This window comes from Heptranchias perlo, chromosome 32 (assembly GCF_035084215.1).
Source record: "Heptranchias perlo isolate sHepPer1 chromosome 32, sHepPer1.hap1, whole genome shotgun sequence".
Lineage (NCBI taxonomy): Eukaryota > Metazoa > Chordata > Chondrichthyes > Hexanchiformes > Hexanchidae > Heptranchias > Heptranchias perlo.
Window position 1 is genome coordinate 16,089,011 of NC_090356.1, and position 24,029 is coordinate 16,113,039.

The 24,029-nt window shown below is 43.9% G+C and overlaps 1 protein-coding gene across 1 annotated transcript in view; it reads right to left on the minus strand.

The window, feature by feature from the left end:
• The window catches only part of vwa5b1 (von Willebrand factor A domain containing 5B1), a 141,599-nt gene extending 118,415 nt beyond the window's left edge, over positions 1 to 23,184 (minus strand). Inside the window, exons 1-5 of the mRNA XM_067970091.1 lie at positions 22,997 to 23,184; positions 11,143 to 11,304; positions 9,198 to 9,417; positions 2,711 to 2,865; positions 982 to 1,113 (exon numbers count right to left, since the gene is read on the minus strand). Coding sequence (XP_067826192.1) covers positions 982 to 1,113; positions 2,711 to 2,865; positions 9,198 to 9,417; positions 11,143 to 11,304; positions 22,997 to 23,135 — 808 coding nt within the window. The 5' untranslated portion in view covers positions 23,136 to 23,184. The remainder of the gene's footprint in view (positions 1 to 981; positions 1,114 to 2,710; positions 2,866 to 9,197; positions 9,418 to 11,142; positions 11,305 to 22,996) is intronic.
• Between the last annotated feature and the right edge of the window lie 845 nt (positions 23,185 to 24,029).

Consider the following 24,029-nt stretch of genomic DNA (forward strand, 5'->3'; position numbering starts at 1 on the left):
CATCCTCTTTCTACACAACTGAAACAGAGATGAGTCAGGGCATTACTTCTATCAAATACTCGCACCGACATTGCAGCTTCAACAAAGCTACCACTTCACCCTGATAACAGCAACAATTTTTCTGGTAAGAAATGACTCTATTCTAAAAATTAATGAATAGCTGCACAAGAACATACTGGCCAGCTTAACATAATCTCACTGGTTGACAGTAATTTTCCATAACAGCAAAATATTAACAGGGCAAGATTGCAGAATATATATTGTTACGCAGCACTACAAGGTTTGTGATATACATATTAATTTATGGTCATATCGTCCCACTAGTCACAAGGCCTACGCTACAGTCCTACAGTAAAATTTTGCATTCAATCTTTGGGGAGCCTCTACCCCTTTTAAACATGGCTCCACTCCTTCTGGCGCTTCAGCAAATGTCCCTCCGTGGGGCGGGCATCCCACTGGGAGTCCACCCTGAATTACTAATAACCCCTGACCCATAGGTCAGGGTCATGGGAGGTGAGGACAGCAACTGGAAGTCCCACCTTGACCCTCCTCCGGTACTGAACCCGCCCCCAGTGGACAATCTATCCCTGGGCATTGGCAGGTTATTCAATCATGGGCACCTAAGCCAAGTTCGATCCTGTTCTTACCTGATATGAGCACGTCCATTTTAACCAGCAGGAGTCACTGGATAGTGATCTGATGTAGGAAAACTGACTGATTCTTTTTCCATTCCTGAAGCCAATTGCAGCACAACTACTGTCACCCTAATGCCATTCATTTAACTCAGGGATTGAACCTTGGACATTGCCAATTTTGTACACTGTTCACTGGGCCGTACTATTACAAATTAAGCCATTAGGGCATCCATACTATTATTTCTATTTTAATATAAAATTTACTGTTCAACGGGCGAGATTCATAAAAATACATTAAATCAAGTAATACAGTTCTGAACTGAAAAGAAATCAAATGTTTCCCTACCGCTGGGATGGATGATGATTTCCACAGGTCTATCAAAGGTGTGTTTCTCAGCCAATGTAATCATCACACTTGAAGCACAAAATGCAGAGGGGTCTGCATCAGCTCGTATTGAATGTGTCGGACTTTCTACACCTGTGGAACAGTAACAATTGGAGATTCAGTCAGGGCAACAACTGATGGCTTTATCACCAACAGATGGAAGAAAGGAAGGAAGGAAGGAAAGAACTTGCATTTATGTAGCAAGATGTCCAAAGCGCTTTACAGCCAATTAAGTGCTTTTTAAAGTGTAGTCACTGTTGTAAAGTAGGAAACGCAGAAGCCAATTTGCACACAGCAAGATCCCACAAACCGCAATGAGATAAATGACCAGATAATCTGTTTTAGTGATGTTGGTTGAGGGATAAATATTGGGCAGGACACCAGGAGAACTCCCCGGCTCTTCTTCAAAATAGTGCCGTGGGATCTTTTACATATACCTGAGATGGCAGATGGGGTCTCAGTTTAACGTCAACATCCAAAAGACGGCACCTCTGACAGTGCAGCACTCCCTCAGTACTGCACTGGAGTGTCAGCCTAGATTTTGTGCTCAAGTCTCTCAAACCGGAAATTTACTCAATTAAAAGGGAAGGGAAGTGTAAGAAACAAGTACTTTCTCACATAAATGATCTTTTAGTACTTGTGTATGTGTCTTTAATAAAAAAAATATAATTATTTCCTCCACAGAAATAATTTTTGTAATATCAGGAGGAGCCTTTGCTGATTGCTACTCAGTGACTCTTTGCTGAAAATGTATCTTGAGTGAGAGCATGTTTAGGCTTGACTGGGATGCTTTCCATGATTGAGATCCTGTTCACGTTCACTACCCAGGTCCACATATGAGAATGGAGACTTGGGTGAGGTTCTGGAGGGCTACCAATGCTTGGTTAACCATAGCTAAACATGAACCTGCATCTCCAGGAGAAGGAGGGAGAAAACTGGAAAACAAAATCAAAAGAAATGGTGCCTGACTGGACCTCACAGCTAACTAGCTGGGAAAGCAGATGGTAAATACAAGTCAGCCCTACTTCCCATATCTTCCTTAGTATATCAGCCCTTGTAAACTGGGCCTACACAGGGTAACTAGAGGAAATCTTGCTTCTAGTTAAGTCATGATAAAGAACCCACTCTACATAAATATAGCGACTGTTGGATGTGTTTGACAATCAGTCAATTCCAAGGCCTGAAGTCAAGAGTGGCTGCATTTCCCGTCACTTGACATCCCAGTATGTTCCGATAACCTGGTGAAGGACTGGAAGTAATTCTTCATGTTTCTTTTCTAGAATTGAAACAGGGGACCTTCCTGTTCTGCATTGGTCAGTTCTGCACTGGGTACTGGGTATTTTCCAACTGAACCATCAGGTGAACCCACCCCTTTTAATACTGATAGGACGTCTTTCAGGTAACCTTTGCACAGTTTCTGCCACCTGGGTGACAGCCTGTTCAGTAATCATTTTTATAATTGAAAATTGCACAGCAAAAGTCAATTGCTGCATTTAAAACAACCCAGTCACATGCACAAGCAGACATACTAGGAACATATGGTGCATCATTTTTCAAAAATACAGACCCCACTCCTCCCCACCCAGTTTTGGACTGGTTGAAAGATAACAGCTCCACCATGGCCGTTTGTTCATTCTACGTAGCATTAGGGTTTCTTTACGTGAATACATAGAATGCTTCATATTCTGACCTGCCAGCAAGCACGGTGCTCTGATTTCAAGCTGGAAACTAAACTCGTACACAGTAGGATTGGTGGCCTCATCATCCAAGAGCTTTGCCAAGCAGAACTGGTTCCCACTCTGCGTTTGGTCCTGAGGGATGAAGCCACATCGGTGCCTGTCTTTGCTGGGGAACAAATGCATTTCAATATGCAAATTAATATCAACAATTTGATATGATATTCTATTTTTTTAATATAAAACCAAATAAAAATCCTCCATTCCATTTAATATTATAAGATCACAGTTTGAATTGATAAGTTTGTGGATTAGTATGATGGTTAAACCATACTAGCGAACAATGTCAAGAATTTAGATATTCCTGTCTTGTTCCTCTGAAACTCTAAATACACTCCTCCCTTCCCTGCATCAGTCAAGACTCTGCATCATCTCCTACACTAACTCTTCCGCTCTCAAGACCTCAAAATTGTGGAACTCCTCATACCTCTCTGGCTTCCCTCCCTTCTACAATCGCAAGGCATTTAAAACTCAAGCTTGCGGCCTCCTTCGCACTAATACTTGATTTTTTTATTATTCATTCTCCGGATGTGGGGGTAGCTGGCAAGGCCAGCATTTATTGCCCATCCCAAGTTGCCCTTGAGAAGGTGGTGGTGAGCCTTCTTCTTGAACCGCTGCAGGGAAGGTACTCCTACAGTGCTGTAAGGTAGGGAATTCCAAGATTTTGACCCAGTGATGATGAAGGAACTGCGATTTATATCCAAGTCAGGGTGGTGCGTGACTTGGAGGGGAACGTGCAGGCGGTGGTGTTCCTACGCGCCTGCTGCTCTTGTCCTTCTATGTGGTGGAGGTCGCGGGTTTCGGAGATGCTGACAAAGAAGCCTTGGCGAGTTGCTACAGTGCATCCTATAGGTAGTACAGACTGCAGCCACGGTGCACCGGCGTTGGAGGGAGTGGATTTATCTTGTTTACTCTCTTACTCTCCTAACCTAGATGTATCCGGCAATGTGGACCTTGGGCAATCACCTAAATTCTCAGTTTAAAAAAAACTGTAAAAACTTTGACTAGACACCGAAGAAAAAAGTGAGGTTTTAAACAATACAATAATCCGTCCTCACTTGTTATTGATAAGGTTTTGCAGACTGACATTAAAAAATGTGCAAACGGTCAGTTTTGTAAACTTGTTTTTTTTTTAATTTGTTCTTGGGATTTGGGCAACACTGGCATGGCAGGATTTATTGCCCACCCTCAGAGTCAACGACATAGTGTGGAACTGGAGTGACATGTAGGCCAAACAGGGTAGAGGTGACAGGTTGCCTTCCCTGAAGGGGATTAGTTGGGTTTTTACAAGAATCTAGCAGCTTTTATGGTCATTTTCTGGTACTAGCCCACAAATTACCAGATTTATTGAATTTACTTTCACAACTTGCTATGCTGGGATGTGAACTCATGACCTCTGTTACTAATCCAGCACCCTAACCTCTAGGCTACCATCTCCATTGATCCAACTCACTATCAGTTCAAAGCCCAAATCTAACCCAGTAAAAATAGAAATTGTGGAAAAAATAGCTCAATAAGGAAGTGTAGGGAGTCTCAGTCCTGCCCCCTGCGCATCGGTGGCTCTGCCCCAAACAAGGCCACTGGAAACTCCGGTGTACCGAATGTCCAGGTCCCGGCAAAGTTTGCGACCTTCCCGCCAGAGTTCCAGCGGGGTTGCGGCGGAACAGCTGAGCAATTTCAGGGCCCGTGTGTTTGAATTTGCAATTGGAGCTGCCTTTAAGTTGATGTATTTCTGTAATAGTCATGAAGTCATCCACGGTGATAGCAGATGTTGCTGTTGTGTTTAGTGGCTACACTGGAGTTCATGAGTACAGCCCTGCAGGATTCTGAGTAAACAAAACCATGAATCATAGAATGATACGGCACAGAGGGGGGCCATTCGGCCCATCGTGCCTGTGCCGGCCCTTTGGTAGAGCTATCCAATTAGTCCCACACCATGAATGAGGGAGCCCGAAGTTTATAGTATTCAAATGAATACACAGCAACGGAACCATTGCAGCTAATGAATAAGAATGCTGTAGGAATTGGAAGACATCTGAATAGTGGGACAATTATGAAATTGCTTTGGGAATAATAGAAAAGTAACAAGTAGCTACATTCGTTACAGTAATAGATGAGGCACTTAAGGCCTGTAACACTTTCACTTGGGAGAACAATGCCGATAAACAAACAATAGACAAAGTAGTTAAACAGTTCGAGAAACACTGCCTTCCATATGAGAACCATATATTTAATTCCAGAGATCAGTCTTCTGGAAACTCTATAGACAGTTATGTGACAGTGTTAAAGGCACAACAGACTTATATGAGTATGCAGCAATAAAGGACTCTCTCATTAGGGAACACAGTGTTCTGGATAAAATTCAACAGCATAAGAGAGAGGCTGCTAAGGGCCCTTGTTATGGCATTAGAAAAAGCAGTATACATGATTTGCTCATCTGATGCACCACAAAACCAAATGTAGGAAATCACAAGTCTAACTGATAAAGAAGAATCAGTTCATGCAGCCATTAAAAAGACAACATACCAGATGTATGGTAAAGAGAAAACTGGTATTAAAATATAGCAGACAAAAGGCAAGTTCAAGATTAAGAAAGGTGACAGAAGGTACAAGCTTTGGTTACTAGAGCAGTAAAACAGGACACTTCAAAATACTGCTGGGCAGAATTTGAAAAGCAACACAGTAGAAAGCAAGAAAGAAAGACTTGCATTTATATAGCGCCTTTTGCAACCTCAGGACATCCCAAAGCACTTTGCAACCAATTAAGTACTTTTAAAATGTAACTACTGTTGTAATGTAGAAAACCTGGCAGCCAATTTGCGCACAGCAAGATCCCACAAACAGCAATGTGATAATGACCAGATAATCTGTTTTAGTGATGTTGTTTGAGTGATAAATATTGACCAGTAGAGGGTGACTTGTTTGTAGATACAATTACAGACAGAGTAGGAGGAGAATGGGCACTGGAGATAGATGTCAATAGCACTAAATTGAGGAGCACAAAGAAATCTCCTTCTTAAAAAGATTTATAAAATTCAAAACACGAAGAGTAAATATACCCAGCCAAAGGGATAGTCTGGAATCAGCAGACCGGCTAGTGCATGGTAACAGTGAGGTACAAAGGCAAAATGTCAAAGTAGAGTTGATGAACATTCCCATGGTACAGCAATTTTAGGTTTCAAAGCAGGTGACAAACATGGTATAAAATGCTGGCACAGCAGCATGGAGACTTGTTTGAAGGTTTAGGATCTTTATCGGGTGAGCACCACATAACTATTGAGGAAAGCATTTTATCAGTGTGGCATGCGAACAGAAAGGTGCCATTTCCACTGCGAGATAAACATAAAACAGAATGTAATCACATGGAAGAGACGGATAAAATCACCATAATTAATAGCCCCAATTTTAACCTGAGGCGGGAATACGGCATGTGGGGGCTGAGATGGGAGGAAAGCATTCACGATAGCGGCAGCATGAGGCCCCGAGCAGTGGGCAACACCCAACCACCATTTTAACCCCCCCGCCAACACCATTCTTGCCAGGTGGGCAGGGTTACAATCGGGACTAATGTACCAACTGACTGGGTTAACTCATTTCCTATAATAAATGCTAATAAATCCAATAAGGAATTCATGAGAGACTTCTTTACCCAGAGAGTGGTTAGAATGTGGAACTTGCTACCACAAGGAGTAGTTGAGGTGAATAGCATAGATGCATTTAAGGGGAAGCTAATTAAGTATATGATGGAGAAAGGAATAGAAGGTTATGCTGATAGGGTTAGATGAAGTAAGGTGGGAGGAAGCTCATGTGGAGAATAAACATTGGCACAGACTAGTTGACCAGACCAGAATGGCCTGTTTCTGTGCTGTAAATTCTATGTAAAATGGCAAGTTGTGAGAGTGCTCAAATCCAAGACATTAACAAAGTCATAAGGAGGAGCATTTTAAGTGATCATTTAGTTAGAAAATCACAGCTTAATTTGCAAATGCAAAGATCTTCCATAAACTTGATTCATCAGTGGCGTTCTGGCAAATTAAATTAGATTAAGCCAGTTTGGAAGGTATCAATTTTTGAGACTACCTTTTAGGATTTCTCCAGCACCAGAAATCTATCACAGGACCGTTCACAGAATCTATGCAAATATTCCAGGAGTAGACATGACAGTGAATGATATCATTTGGCCGTTCTCGCAATAAGACCATGACAAAAGAATAAGAGCTGTCCTAGAAAAGACCGGACAAGTCAATCTGAAACTAAACAGAGATAAGTGCAATGTTTTGAGTAAACAAGGAGGGAAACCACCTCAAAAAAGGTTTCAACATCATGTAACAATCCACAAAAAAGACTGAACTGATGAGATTCCTAGATATGGTGAATTATCTTGCCAAGTTTATACCCGATGGCTCCGAATTTCTTCGGGAGTTCCAGTAGATTCTCGCCATAACTCAAAAACCCACCAGAAAACAACAGGAATCCAGGCCGAGTCCTTGCCGTTTCTGGAGTTTTCTAGTTGACCTTATAAGGGATGGAACGTTCACCTGCTCCTTACAAGACAAATTACTTCAGAGGCAGCCCCCGGGATGGGAACTCCCTACGCCAGGAGTTCCTGCTCCCTGTGCTCAGTCGGGACCTGTTGTGGAGCTGAAGGCCAGTGTGCCTCGTCAGATGAGGTATACCAGCTCCAGATGGGTGGAAGTAGGTCCCATCGGCCTGGATGATGACCAGGAACTGGATTATCTGGCTGCACAGGCAGATGGACTCCAGAGGTATGCTACTAGTGGCTTGGGTGTTCCCAGGCTGTATCCAAACTAGGTACCCACCTGCTGACACATTAACCTTCGGCAGGATCAGTGCTGTCGAGATCTCGGCATAGCTGCCCATGGATTTTCAGGGGAGTAATTTTAACCTAAGTCACCAGACGGGAAACTTATGGGATCGGGTGGAACACCAGTTTTACACCCCGCCCAATATTACTCTCCGTTGACTTCAGTGGAGAGTAAAATCGGACAAGGTGTAAAACCAGCATTGCCCCCAGTCCCATCAGTTTCTCAATGGGCGGGATAGGTTAAAATTGGCCCCCCCATGTGTCTACGATGATGGCTCCACTGCAGATGCTACTTGACAAGACAAATGTGTGGGGACAGTTGAAAGAACAGCAGAAGACATAGAAAGATAGAGACAGGAGTAGGCCATGCAGTCCCTCAAGCTTGTTCCTGCATTCTATTAGATCATGGCTGACCTGTACCTAAACGCCATTTAGGTGCCTTTTTTCCATCTCCCTTGTTAGATAACAACTCCACCACTGAATTCCCTTCCCTTTTTGTTTAAACTTTTCTGTCTGAACAGTCTTTAATTAGTTGAACAACACCAACAATATTGGACTTTATCTCCCTTATCTAACAAAAAATCTTTCGATCAAGGGACGCTAGCAGCGGCCCAAACTTGGACGACTTTCCTGATGCTGCCTCCTACCACAGATCCGGGTCCATGATGGTGAAGTCTGTGGCCCAATATCCGGGGCTGTTCGAACCTCACCCGCGGGTGAGCAACTCTCCCGAATTTAACCCCCACTATTCCCAGCCATCACCTCGCTCAATCTAATGGTTTAACGGAAAAATTGGTGCAATCAAAAACTTGATCAAGTAAGCAAAAGATGGCGGTCCAGCTGTGCACAAGTGTCTTGTGATTTACAGGAGCGCTACGTTAGACTGCAGTAAACCACCCCAGGAGCTGCTCACAAATTGCAGGATAAAGTCAAACTTGCCCATGAATGGACAGATTCAGAAATCATTAGGAAGAGGCTAGAGCAGGAATCCAAACCGAACATGTCCTGTGATGATTTACTTGATTTCCACTTTGCCGTCGAGGCTGTTTGCTGAACCCCAGCTATCACGGGGTTAATTTTTTGAGTTTGAGATGCTGGCCGAGAGCCTTGCCTACCAGCCACGCATACCAAGGATTCGAAGGTGCCCTGCCTACGATTAAGCCATCCATTACTGGGTGTTCCCCGGACGCATAGGGAAGGAAAATCAGCCCTTTAAAGTCCAATATTGTTGGTGTTGTTCAACTAATTAAAGACTGTTCAGACAGAAAAGTTTAAACAAAAAGGGAAGGGAATTCAGTGGTGGAGTTGTTACCCCAAGAAGTTTGAACTTTCAGTTGCAACTATCTTTAAGTAAATTTAGTTCCATGATAGACATGAAGTCATCCAGGCATGCAGACCTTAGTCTGAATCGAAATCAGAAAGATTTTGCATAAGCTGTGGGATATCTGAATAAGAATTCAACTCTCATCTTGCCATCCCAGAATTAATTAGACATTTAATTTGAATAAAACCGATCTAACCAGCTAAACAAGACTGATTCAAACATTAAAGTGAATTGACAATTAGTCTGCATTGCGAGCTGAGATAAAATCTGATGCGGCAAATCTGTAATTTACCTTTTGAGCTGATTTTCGACTGAACTTTGTACGTCGGTGTCAGTAGAGACCAATTTGGGGACATACACTGATGGGAGCAGCAGCCTGACTGTCCCATTTGGCAGAGTCTGCAGCTCCAAGGAGGTACTGATCAGTACAGTTACTGTTTCAAGTGGAGGGATGATACCAAAGTTCACTGCAAATACCGTCCTCTCTAAGTCTTCATCCAGCACAAAGCGACCTGTGAGGAAAATCAGGTGAAAATCTTCTCATCTTAAAGAATTTTAATTTCAAATTAAATATTACAAAATACTAAATACACTCAAGCAGCATTGGCAAGCATTTCTAGACATTTGACTAAATATATTAATTATATTTTATTCAATGGTTGTTTTTCCAACCAAATAAATAGAAAAATGATCATGCAGTTGACAGGGCTGTAATTTTATTGGCAAATCATAAGGTCCTTATTTCACTTTTATTTTGCTAAATTGATGTGTTCATCTAGATGAGATATGAGATAAGTTGGATGAAAGATGAGCTCTTTCCACACTGCCTGAACAATGTGTCTTAACCATGTCCTAACCTTGACTCATGGAAGAGCTGTCTCCAGAGCAACTTGTGACAGTTCCATTTAGTCCCTAGTTACATCAGTGACCAACACCCCATTTTAACTCAGTCGTGTGGACGGGGGCTGAGACGGGCAGTGTCCCGAACCCACCTCATCAGTGTGAGGCCCTGGAGGATTTAACTCGCAGGCCTCACCGCGTAGGTCCCGTCAGGTTCCTGTCCGAAACCGGTGAGATGCAGCAGCTGCCCAGTGGGCGGGAGTGCAATGTCGGGCAGGGAATGAAGGAATAGTTCCAGCATTCAGGTAAGTGGCAGGGAGGGGTTTGTGGGGGCCTTGCTTTTGTGGGGGGCAGGGGGGGGTGGGTGAGAGCCAGGTGCAGGGGAAGGCCTAAACTTTCCTTGTGGGGCTCGGAGGAAAGTAAAAAGATGTAGAAAGCCACGACGATTTCTGGTTAAAATAGCTGTTGGACCCTGATGATATCAATGTAGCCCGATTTGCATATTTAAAGGGACCCCACTGATTTCTGGCGGGCGTTCTTCCTGCCTGCTCAGAACAGCAGCTTAAAATCGGAACCTGAGGGAAGAGAGCGGGACCTCGGCAGGTAAGCCCAGCAGGCGATTTTAACTGCCTGCCCAGTTTCCACCAGGCAGGCAGGGTTAAAATCACCCCTCAGGTCTTTGTTATGAACATCCATTCATTGAGACTATAAAAATTAATTTTCACGCAAGACCCTTCAAGAGAAAAGGCTTTAATCCATCTGAAAGGTTAAATTGTAGCTTAGGCCTTTGGGTGAAAATATTCTTTCAAACGCAGGACTACCTATGTATAACTTATAGTGATAAAATAATTTTTAACTTGGTAATGATTGCAGTATAAAGCATTGAGGAGTGTGGGAGTTAAGACACCTGCCATTATCTGCACTGAGTTAACTGATCTCAGCTGGGGTGGCAACACAGATGCTAAAATTGGCCTAGGGTGGGGAGAAAACAGTTTTCCTATGATTGACGTTGCTAAGGGTGGATACAGAGGCATCAAATGAGAACAGGACAGGGCCCAATTGTGATTCAGTCCAATAGACAACCAACACTCATTAAAAAAAATTGTCATTTAGGCGAATCTCGGTACCTGTGAAATTGTAACCCAGCAACAGTCAGCCCCTTCAGGAGAGATGGGAAGAAAATTAGGCAAGGGGGAGAGACAGTTTTCTGGCATTTGTCAATCTCATGCCCTAGAACATGTACCTCCTGTTGGCTCAGCACAGATCTTAGGTCTCAGTGAGGCCAACAGTTATGTTGATCCATCCAGCAAAAGGATGATGTGCGGAACTGAGAGATATTAGAGGGAAATAGTGTTTCTATCCTTATTAAATAAAAGAAGTATTTCAGGTGTCTTTACCATTGCCGTTCTGGAAGGCTCCGGAGGAGATATTACAGCAGTCAAAATAACAGTCATCTATTTTAGCTTTGTCTTTTATTTGCACTGTTATAATGCGTCCAGAAATCATTGCTTCAAATCCAACCACAGTAGTGAATTCATCCAAGGGATAAATAAAAAGACCTGGAATAAAACAGAATTCCTTAGATAGAAAAGTCAGTGTTCCCCATCCCTAGAATCCTGAAACATGAGGGTTATGACTGTTCCATATATTTTGTCTAAATATTAAACTTTTCAATAAAGTACAGGGAGAAGAAATATTGTATAAACACCAGCAATACCACCTCTCCCTCTAGCGATTCAGTTTAATAAAAGAAGCCTTACACAGAAGCGGAATCAGATTAACAGGATATTTTAAATAAGGTTTTTAAATACAAGAAACAAAATGTTCACAAAGAAAGGGAATGTTTTTACAATAATAGAGCATATTGAATACTGGAAATGCACAGCAGGATGGTCAGCATCACAAAGAAAAAGATAGGTCTGCCACCTATAATCTAACCCACATTCCCCCTTTCTTTTCTGTTTTTGGAGGGACCATTCCCTGTGAAAAGCCCTTGTTCATTCATCTAGTTCTCCTGTAGCCCCGGCAGACGGAACTCCTGTTCATTTGTTTCTATCCGCAATGTTATCCAGTGCCCCAAACACACGAAACAGTGATTTGCATTTAACTCTTCCAATCCAGTATCCTATTATTCTAGCATATGTGTGATGCTCAAGCTGTAATCTCCTCTAAATTGGGAGACCAAATGCAAAATGGGTGGCCACTTTATCAAAGAAAGAGTAAATGGCCTGCTGTTTTTATTTCAGATTTCCAGCATTCAGCTATTTTTTATCCCTTGAATACGGGATATATGAATAAACATTTCCAAACAGGGTCCTTGAAAGACACATCTCCAAATACTGCAAAAGTGCATTCAGAAATATATTTTTGGGAGTTTTGAGCCTTAAAAGCTTCCTTAAGTTCAGCTCTTTGCTGCAGCTTCTGCTGCTGCTCCGTTTAACCCCTAACATTTCCAGCCCTCCCATTTAAGCTGCTTAGTGTCTGCTCCGTGGGAGATCCTGCCCTTCCAAACAGCGAGCTGCCTATGAGCAGTGCAATTAGCACTGGCAGCTAATTGATAATATAATTTAATGAGGCCGGCAGGCGCAAGCATCCCTCTGGGCACTTCTACAATGCCTACCTGCCCCATGAAGCTGGCACCTTTCCTGCCACTGAGCCTCCACTGTGGCGCCTTGCTGCAGTATCCCGGGAGCCAGCCAATGTGATAAGATCAAGGGCTGAAAAGCCCAGAATTTAAACCTGCTGATTTCCCAGTAGCAATTGATCAGTCTGTAGGGGATATTGACTTTTAAAGAGCTGCTGGGCCCCACTTCTTCCAGGATTTAGTCCAGGCATGCACTGTACGCCTGCTTCAAACATTGGAGGCAACTTAGGCAAAAGCAGCAGGATTTAGGACAGTTGATGCCATCCGCCAATCTCACCTCTTAAATTGGCATCACCATGAAAGAGATGGGTGGGTGCAAGAAGCATTCGCTCCTATTTCCTGTGGAGTTTTGGAACGGGCGACGAACGAACAGGGGACAAGCTGAACCAGGTTCTCACCCCGCACCCCCTCCCAACTCCCAAAGTTATTCTCTTCTCCTGCCTGGATTACATGAAAATTGCACTCTATAAACCTAAGGAATTTCAAGGGGACGGTCTGTTGAAAAGAGTAGGGGCGTTAAATTGGGCCATGTAGCACCCGTTGTTTCGGCGCGACGTGGCCTCTTCGACATCCAAGTTGGCGTCTTGGATGCGCACGCACGTTTCCAGCGTGACGTGCGCCAGACGCCATCCTGGTATAGGAGTTAGCGCAGGCGCAGATAACGAACGCTGGAATCATGTAAAGTAGGGAGAAAATGGCTTCAACCAGTCTACAACGCTGATTTAAAGTGATAGAAACCATTTTGGGACTTAACGCTCAACTCAACGCACAGTCTTGACCCCGACCATCTGAACGTGCCTTAGAGTGCCTGGAGGAGCCCCCCACACCGACGCTATTTAAAGGGACCATGCAGGATTTACAGGTTAGTGGCTGGATTTTTGCTTTTGGCTGCCAAGACATTTGTAAATATTTTTGGAGGTCTGCTACACTTGAATACTAAGACGTGGGGACACAGCCTAACATTTAGAGCCAGGACGTGCAGGAGTGAAGTTGGGAAATGCTTCTACGCGCAAAGGGTGGGAGAAGTTTGGAACGCTCTTCTGCAAACAGCAGTTGATGCTAGCTCAATTGAGAATTCTAAATCTGAGATTGATAGATTTCTGTGAACCAAGGGTATTAAGGGATATGGGGCTAAGTCGGGTATATGGAGTTAGGTCACAGGTCCACCCTGATCTGATCGAATGGTGGAACAGCCTCGAGGGGCAAATGCCAAAGCCACTTGCTGCCTCCTGATATGTGCCAGCTTCTCCTGCAAGAAAGCGGGCTGTGTGTCTTGGTGATGTGCCTATCATGGTTGAATAGCTGCCAGTGTGTGTGTGGCCTGTGAGTTGTGGGTGGGCAGCTTGCAACGGTGGTAATGTGTAAGGGCGAGAGGGTTGAGTACTGATGGAAAGAGTTTGTTGTTATGTGGGTGATGTGGGGTGTAGCGCATGGAGCAGTGGATGCGGCTAGTGGTGCAGTTGGTAGGAGACGCCACTTGACAGTTGACCTCACTCATCTTGACCACTCATGTCAAAGCACTGAACTTCTTCCTGTTCTGCATCCATGTTCATGATGCTGTGCGCCTGGCATTGACTTCATCCCCTACTGCCTCCCACTACCTTTTGGGTGTATGTCTGGAGGGCCTCTTGCTCCCCCTCCCTCCGCGGATATTGGATGTCCCTTCTTCTGTCCACCTCTTGCACCAAGGCCTCTGGTGCATCAGCAGAAAACCTTGGTGCACAGACTCTCAGATCGGCAGATTGGTGAGTTCTGGCATGCAGATTGGAGGGTGTGGGATTTAGTGGTGCGCAACCGTTATTCAATGTTCTAACATAACTCATCAGTATGTAAAAATAGGAATGGGACCTGCATCTGTGCTTTACGTGTGTGATGTCTGATCTCCGTTCAGACTCCGTGCAGACAACAGGCTGTTATAGTCAGCAAATAATAGGTACCAGCTACCTTTAAGAGATTTCTAACAGACAAGAGATTGGAACTTCCCCCTGCTGGTGGAAAGTGTGAATTGCGTGGAATCCTCGTTCAACGCTGATTTCCAACGCAGATTGCAGGTAAGTCCTCAGGCCTGACGAAAATCTCGTCCTGCCTGCGCAGGGACCACTGGGCACGGGGTAATAGCGGATCGTGCTACCCCCGCCCAAAAACAGGCTGTTGGCCCAGGGCTGCAGAAAACTACTGAGCTTAATTCGAATTGTTAACAAAGACACTGACTTTTGAACTGAGGTGACCTGGAGTTCGGTCACTGGTCTGAACTGGCCAGAACCGGTTTGAATTCGTTCCGCTTTTTAGAGGGACAAAGGAGCTGTGATGAGACACCAGGCCTTATTTAGGAAAGGAGTAATGAGGTGATGCTACCTAGCCCCTTGGAACAGAGCCAATCAGGAGATGACACTGACCACTCAAGGAATTTTAAGCCAACCGGAGAGGACAGCATCATTCGAAAAGACAGACTTGGAGTTAAAACTGAAGAATTGCAGGCTTGGTGCCAGAGAGTGTGTTTTTGAGGGAGACTCCGGAGACTAACCATCGTGGAAGTAGGGACCCTACGTCAGGGACGTAGAGACTACATCAGGGACATAGAGACGACGTCGAGAGAGAGAGAGCGAATCGCCTGGCCAGCGTTATCTCTCCTTTCCGGGTAATATAATATCCTTTCTATTCTGTGACCAGTCAAGGAGTGTTAGTCAGAGAAACCTAGTGGGTGTGCGTTTAAATCTTAATACTCAGGGAGTGTTAGTCAGGGAAACCTAGTGGGTGTGCGTTTAAATCCTAGTTTGAGTATAAAACTGTATAACCTGCTGTAGACTGCATGCCTATATCTAACTAGACGTATAAGCGGTATGTACATGATCTAATAACGTTAATAAAGCGAATTGAGAATTAAGAGAGAATTGACTCTTCCTCTGTGTACTAAGCCAAAACCGTTAACCGGTGACTTCCGGTCAACACAGGCCCTATCCAATTTTTCCCACCAGATGCGTGACCTCATCTCATTGACTCCATACATTCTTGAGTTCTTATATAAACAGACCAGATAGTGATATTGGTTCATGCAGCAGTCAGGATCTCCAGAGTTCTAACAGTAACAAGTACAAATGAGAAATTCAACAACCTGGTTGGAAATGACCCATAACAAAGCTTTGCCATTGAGAATTGTTGCTTTGCGGTGGGGAGAGTCAGTCCAGGCAGTGTTAAGAGGTGTGTTTTATAACATGCCGAATAATTGGCAATGGAATCAAACTTAACAATGTTAGGGGGAAAACAAATAATGGAAATAATAATTATCCAATGAAATGTTCAAGTCCCTTTTGTCAGAGAAAATGGAGTTCTCCCAATTTTAAGTGTGATACTTGAGCAGAGGGATGAGGCTGCTTAACTTTTAACACGTCAGTTAGAAAAAGTGGAGGAAAGCACTGTTCTCCCCCCCCGCCACCCCCCAGCACCCAACAACAGGATTGTTCCATTGGAATGGACATGTAAGGAAGAAAGAATTTGCATTTATTTATGCCTTTCATGACCTCACTACATTCCAAAACGCTTCACAACCAATGAAGTTATCTTTTGAACTGTAGTCACTGTTGTAACGTAGGGAAGCGCAGAAGCCTTTTGCTCTCAGCAAGGTCCCACAAACTGCAAAAGGTAAATTAACAGATAATCTGTATTAGTGATGTTGAGTGAGGAATAAATGTTGGCCAAGCTACCAGGAGAGCTCCCCTGCTCTTCTTTGAGTCGTGCCATGAGATTTTGTACGTCCACCTGAGAGGGCAGACAGGGCCTTGGTCTAACTTCTCATCCAAAGGACTGCACCTCCGCAGCACAACATTCCCTCAGTACTGCACTGAAGTGCCAGCCTAGATTACATCTTCAAGTCTCTGGAGCAGGGCTCGAACCCATGACTTTCTGACTCAGAAGCAAGAGTGCTACAAATAAGCCAAGGCTGAGAGCTGTAGATGGTCAACCAAGAATTGAGGAACCTCTCCAAATGGCTCTACGTTTCAAAATGGTGCCCAATGCAGGAAGTTGCAGAAGGCTTTCTGATGTCTGTTAATCTATTAGTGCTAAATTGGACCTGAAGGAATCACTAGATGCCACTTCGCCCATTAAAAATCCACCGGTGCATTCGAATTGATGAAAAAAGGATTTCTCTTTGTTTTGATAACCTACTGACTGAGCCTTACTCCTCAGCAAATGGTTCTCTTGTTCCTGAATGCTCTTAATGCTTTTGATGAAACCCAATGATCAGGTAAATTGCTGGAGGCTGTGAGTACTGCACTGATTTCTGTATTTCACAATGCAGACAAAGAATGTATTTGTCTGCTTTGTGAAGTACAGACATCAGTTACTTCAAATCACAGGCCCTTCCAATGTCTAGTGCAAAATAGTGGTTGGAAAGGTTATAAAAGGTTATGGGTATGTTCAAGATTCTGGACCAGCTCTGATCCACAAGGAACTGGTTTGCTTTCGATAACATCCACAAGGTCTCGAGTATATCCTGGCCCACTGTAACTGAAACAAAGTCTATATGTTATAGGGCTGGCTGTCAGTGTGAATTTGAAGTGGAAGTTCTTAAAGATCATATCGAGGAAGGTTGGTTTTGGACTATCCTTCATTCAGTCAGTGCTGCTGTCGACAACTTTAGCAGAAAGGTCAGTGTGAGTAGAAAATGGAATTTGATGCTGACCCTCTTAGAAAAATTAATCAACAGAATTTACCCACTAAATGATTAAACAAGATCTTGGAATTAAGAAATTTATGCAGAGGTGACGAAAGTGATCAATTTCTGAAAAGTTGCCTGCAATCTACTTCTAATCTGCTTATCGCGGTTAATCATGATTACACTCAATGCCACAGAACAAAATTTAAGTACAAGTAAAATTTAACAGAAGAGAGTTTAATCTGTATTTCAAAATGGGAGTGGCTGCACCTGGAGGAAGAGAAAGAGCCAGAGGCATTCAAAATAAAAAGAATACAATTGAAATATTAATCAGCCTCTGTGCTGACATATTGGGAGCAATTTTAACCTAACCCGCCCGTCGGGATCGGGTGCAATGCTGCTTTTACTCCCTGTCTGATTTTACTCTCCATTGAAATCAATGGGGGGTAATATTGGACGGGGTGTTCCACCTGATCCCATGGGATACCCACCCGGAGAGCTAGGTTAAAATGACCCCCATTGTGTAAACTGAAAAAGACTCAAATACATCATTTGAGTCACTGGTTAATGACAGAAAGATCTGCAGGTTTATTAATTGTTCAGGCAAACACATAGCAAAGCAAAATCACGTATGTAAGAGTCTGTTAAGAGTGGTTTGCTCAAACCTAATAGATAAAGTAGGAATTAATTAAAGCTGCAATTCTATCACATCACTGCTACCAGAGGCAGCCCTGACTCTGGCAGTGGTGCTGTAATTCAAATGGGGCAGCACCAGTATCTGTGGCAGCACCTCAACACTTATTCTCAGCTGCATATAGTGACACCACTACTCCCGGCCAGAGTGGAGATGATTGAGTAATTACCCCATCAATCATGCCTGGAGACCACATTTCTGTAAGTGACTTGGATTGATTTCATGTCCGTAATTTGTATGTAACTATCCTCCAGTCACTGCATTTTGCTGGAGAAATCACCCTGCTTTTATCGGGAGATGTTGCTATAGTTGCTATAGTTGGTCGAGACTCTTTTTAAATAGACTCTCTAGACTGTTTGATGTCGTACGCTGTTTAAATAGACTCTGTTTACTGAGTAAATAGATTGCGTTTTCTGTAAAATAGACAGCTGTGAATCCTGCTGTAAGTCCCAATCTGCCTCAAACTCATTGGCTGACACAGTGGTGTCAGTAGTCACTCTGTTTATTCTTTTCAGCACCTTTGCCTGCAAACAAAGTGGCTGTCTCCAGTGGTGCAAGCTGCTGTTGGCTGACATCTTTTTTTAGTCGGCTCCAAGAGCACCTACAAAGCCTGATTATCTGGCCTTCACCTGAACTACAGCCAGAAAGTTAAGTTGCAAATATAAACTTGCATGTGTGCAGTTCTCCCTTGTCCCTGTTGCTCTGAATTCCACACTGCGTTGTAAACGGGCACAATTAAAACCCAGGGGGACACGGTACACATCGCAGACCATAGTATAAACATGATAATGGTTGTGTGGACTTCAAATCCATTTATATAGGGTTTGTTTTTCATATTAGCAAAACTGCTTCAAATCTAAACCAAAACTAATGCATGGATTACCAAATCAGTACATACAATCTTAGAAATACAGCACATGAGGAGAGAAGGAGGCTGGGCTATCTACTCCAATCCCATTTTCCTCCCCTTTCCCTGTGCCCTTTTATAGCTCTGAGCTCTTCCCAAGACTCAGGCTGAAGGTGTTAATTTTATGTGAAAATTCCTGTGGGGAATGTCAGACGAGAAAACCAGAAAGAATGGTGACAGAGAGAGAGAGAGAAAGAGAGAAATATACTAATTTACAAGGTTATTATGTTGGGGCAAAGGATTTGGCATTGCACAATATTCCCTGACAAATCCCAGGAAAAATCTTTAAAGGTGGGAGTGCAATTAGAAAAGACCATAACAAAATCAAATGGGATTTCTGGGTTATATGCGTAGGGGCATTGAATATAAAGCAAGAAGGTGCCATTGAATTTATGCAACAGTTGGAATATAGTGTGCAGTCTGGGCACCCCATTATAGGAAGGATTATAGACCCAAGGCAAGGATATAGAACTTTAGCAGGAATAAGAGCCCTGAAATCACGAGGCTTTGCTGGTCTGTTAGCCTCACTTCCACATTGGGCAGTGCATTTACCAACTGAGCCACCTGGAGAGCTGGGAACATTTTATTGCTTTGAAGATTAGGTTGCCTATTTTCTTCACTTATTAAAACCACAGTAATCAATAGCAGACATGCAAATATTCAAATATTATGGTGCCATTACAGTGAGAGTGCACGTTACAAATGGTGAGGGTCTTCTGTGTTTATTTCTACCTTGAAATTTGACAGTCGGGTCAGTTCAGACCCAACCTAACCTAATATCCAAACTGTGATCAGAGCACTCAGACCTGATGGAATTCTCTGCAGTGCAGACATGCACGGATAGTCTCTCCTGCGCATTGCGCTGTAAGTTGAAGAGGGTAATGAATAAAAGGTGAGCTGTAAGTGTACAGAATGTTGTGGGCTGAAGTCATTTGCTGCAAATAGGCTTGATTCAAAGTAAAAACAAGGACTGAAAACTGAGAGAAAAACACCATATTTGCAGTTTGCTATTGACAGTGGACGGGCAGGTGCTTTTCACTCTATAAGTAAATGCTTTTCATAATATTAATTTTGGAAAAATATATATAGTAAATATGCATTGCAGAATGCTGCTGAACTCAAACAATATATTGTTAGAGTACAGGTAAGAAAGTTCCCATCTTTTATTAATGATAGGTCACTACTGTGCTCAAAGGCTTCAAATACATTTGTTCATAATTCCAATCACCCTTTGAATGCTGGAATGATTAAAAGTCCCGATAAGTATTAGTCCATTCAGCCACTCAGAATTAACTCTTTCTCATCATTTAACTCATTTACTCAACTGGGTGCTGTCAGGCTGTAAGGGCCACAGGTGGGATTTCTACGTCAAAACCCAGCCACATCTACAAAGCAGATTCTGGGCTTTACGTTGGCTGTAAGGTCAGCCTTTAAATCTGGTTTCCTGCCAATGAAAGCTGTGTTTTAATTTTTTTTAAATTGCTCCCACCTATAAAGTGCATCCTGAAGTGAGAGGCGGCTCCAGCAACTTCTGCCCACATCTCACAGAAGACAGAAGCCTCCTGACACATGACTGTATGACTATTCTGGGGCTAGACACCCTTGTTAGTTGTTATCTCTTGTGGTTCTGCCTCGTGAGCCTCTCTTCCCAGATTTCCTGCCGTTCCTCTTCCTCTTTCGGCTCCAACAAAATGAAAAAGGAAAATCCCTTGGGGAAAAGCATTTTGCAACCTTCGGCTTCATTTTGGGGAAATACCCCGAATCAGAAACAGTAAGAAGGGAGACCTCCAAGTAAACCTTGGTGCTTCAAAAATGAAGAGCAAAAGAAAATGTCGACAAAAGACCAACCCAGAGCAAAGTTGAGTCTCTATCTAACAGCACAATGAAATTCATCTTTAAGATCTCAGCATCGGCCTTCTCATCTATTGTTTGAAGTCACCCCTGTTTTATAGTGGCATAGGTTAGATCAGCGAAACCTAGGGTGGAATTTAGGACTTTTGGGGATAACTTGGCCACCAGAGCAGTAACCTGGCAGAGTGGATCATCTGCCCGCAAGACTTTTGTTCCATTGAAATCAATAGAGTGAAAATTGGGTGGGTTCTATATTGGGTGGGCGATCCGCTCTGCCAGGTTACTGCCCAGGTGGTCTAGTTGAAAATGGCACCACTCATCATTTGCATAGCTGCATCTTAGATAGGGCGGGCTTATCCTACTTCCAGCAGAATTTAAATGAAATGTAAAAGTCACGGATCCGCTCTCCTCCCCAAATTCCGTCGTTCCCTCCCCCCCACAAATAGATCCACCAGGTTTATAAGAACATAAGAACATAAGAAATAGGAGCAGGAGTAGGCCAATCGGCCCTTCGAGCCTGCTCCGCCATTCAATAAGATCATGGCTGATCTGATCCTAACCTCAAATCTAAATTCATGTCCAATTTCCTGCCCGCTCCCCGCACACTGGGGCTTATCAAACCAAGGGAATTTCAGGGCCATAGTGTCACTTGCTTTTGCTGGAAGCCTGTTCCCATTGGAATCTGTTCCCCCAATAATAGTAATGAATGCATTCTCAGTCTGGATGTCTTCCTCTTCCTTGCCGCCATGGCTCATGGCTCATGGCACTCTCCAGAAGCTGCAAATATGCTGCTGAAATTCCAGTTTCTGTTTTAACATGCTGCTGGGCTCCCTGTTTGAATTTGGTGCGACTGATGGGGTTTGGAAAGATCTGCTCTCACATCGCTGTTCCCTTATTAGTAGATTTAGGATCTGTACACCATCAAGGGATCAGCTGCAGGAGCTTGAGTCATTGGTGTGTTATCTTAGACCACTTCTATCTTCACCTGCTGCCCACCTGATGTTCTGCCTTTCTCTTCCCACCAGACCATGGAAGAGGTCACCAGCTGGTACAACAACAGGTGCTTCACTCACTGGCATTTCAAGTATTTAGACCTCTGGTTTTAAACCTTTAAAGTGCCAGGGGGCAGAGTGCAGGTTGATTGTAACACCAGCTTGTTACTGTACCAGCTGGTTATTTCCTCCATGGTTGGGGAAGTGGGTTGGAAGAGGCAGAGCATCGGGGTCTGGACAGGTTAGGAAAGGTAGAGCATCAGGAGTCGAGCAGGCAGGTAGAAGTAGAGGATTAGGAATTGGGGAGGCAGGGAGAGGTAGAGCATCAGGAATTGGGGAGCTAGGGCATTAGGAATTGGGGAGAGATAGGTCATCAGGATTCAGGGGGGTGGGGAGAGGTAGAGCATCAGGAGGCAGGGAGAGGTAGAGCATCAGGAATTGGGGAGGTGGGAAGAGGTAGGGCATTTGGAATTGGGGAGAGGTAGGGCATCAGGATTTGGGGAGGTGAGGGGGGGAGGTAGAGCATCAGGAATCAGGGAGGTTGGGGGAAGTAGAGCATCAGGAACTGGGGAGGTGGAGAGAAGTAGTGCATCAGGAATCGGGGAGGTTGGGGGAGGTAGAGCATCAGGAACTGGGGAGGTGGAGAGAGGTAGTGCATCAGGAATCGGGGAGGTTGGGGGAGGTTGAGCATCAGGAACTGGGGAGGTGGAGAGAGGTAGTGCATCAGGATTCGGGGAGGTTGGGGGAGGTAGAGCATCGGGAACTGGGGAGGAGGGGAGAGGTAGTGCATCAGGAATTGGGGAGGTTGGGGGAGGTAGAGCATCAGGAATCGGGGAGGTTGAGGGAGGTAGAGCATCGGGAATTGGGGAGGTGGAGAGAGGTAGTGCATCAGGAATCGGGGAGGTTGAGCATCAGGAACTGGGGAGGTGGAGAGAGGTAGTGCATCAGGATTCGGGGAGGTTGGGGGAGGTAGAGCATCGGGAACTGGGGAGGTGGGGAGAGGTAGTGCATCAGGATTCGGGGAGGTTGGGGAGGTAGAGCATCGGGAACTGGAGAGGTTGGGGGAGGTAGAGCATCAGGAATCGGGGAGGTTGGGGGAGGTAGAGCATCAGGAACTGAGGAGGTGGAGAGAGATGTGCATCAGGAATCGGGGAGGTTGAGGGAGGTAGAGCATCAGGAACTGGGGAGGTGGGGAGAGGTAGAGCATCAGGAATCGAGGCATGGAGAGAAGTAGAGCTTCAGAAACTGGGGAGGCGGGAATGGCAGCATCAAAACTTAGTGGTGCTCGCCAAGTCAGCAGATGTATCTGTTTCACATACCCACTACTGTGGGATAAAAAAAGTATCTTACTCCTACTTGAGGCATGTTCATTTTACAACTAAATGCACCATTTGAGTGCTCACATTCTGTCAAATAGCTTATAAGTAATGACATCTAATTTTTTATAAACCAAAAAGATATTTTTCCAACAAACCTCTTTAATATATTCTGCAGTTAATGACTACATACCTTCGACAGGATGATCCTCCATATTGGTGTAAGCTAATGAGGCTGACATCCCCAGAGTGTAGCCTATCATACATGATGTGACTTCAGATGCACTTAAAGGCAGGTTGAGGTTGTTGTCTCGGTTGATAAGCCCTGGCATTTTGTTGGAGAATTTTCTTTTGTGCGTACGCACACACACACATTCATTTACAGCGACGTCAGAAGCTGCTCAACTGGTGACAGCCTGATAGGGAAAAAGAAAACTCGTGAAAAGCCATCTGCATCATCCCAACAATATTAAACCACCCACATACTCTGCTGGCCAACATCCAAAGCACCACCGACTGAGTGTCATCTTATTCTTCATAGAAAATGAATTGAGAATCAAATGCAAGGTAACCTCTTCTAATTATAATCAGAGTGTATACTACTTCAAATTTTAGACTCATAATCAACTCTTACAAAGTAATACCTAATTTTTACTTGGGTAAAACCTTTAAAACAATTGAGTAAGTGGACTTGATATCAAAGCACTGCCTTCTGATAGATAGCTATAACAAAACACTGCACCTTCCTTCTGACCTCTATTGGCTACATTTCAAAAACCAGCAAAGGCTCAATCTACACAGTAGCTTCCTCCAAAACGGTAATGGAGTTTCCTTGTATGTGAATTCTGCAAAGCAATGTTGCATTGGCTAACAAATAATCCAGATCTTTATTACTTTTCCGCCATGTGCTTTGATTCAGTTTATTGTCTTTTGACCTATGGAAATCTGTAGATCGGGAGAACAGAGCTCAGAAGACGAGCACTGAAAAGCCAAGGGGAAAAAAAATCACGACCAAGACAAGTATTGTTATCTTCGATTGTTTTTGACATTTGATTCTGAGCTTAGATTTATATGAGATACTCTACAGGTAGTTCAAATTCTCTATGCCCATTCCTCCCAACCTCTATCCCGATCTCCACATCACATTGTGAGCCTAGTCACACACCAGCCTCACTGGATTAATAAGTGCACTCTTTGTAGTTATGAAATGAAAGTAAAGCAATAAA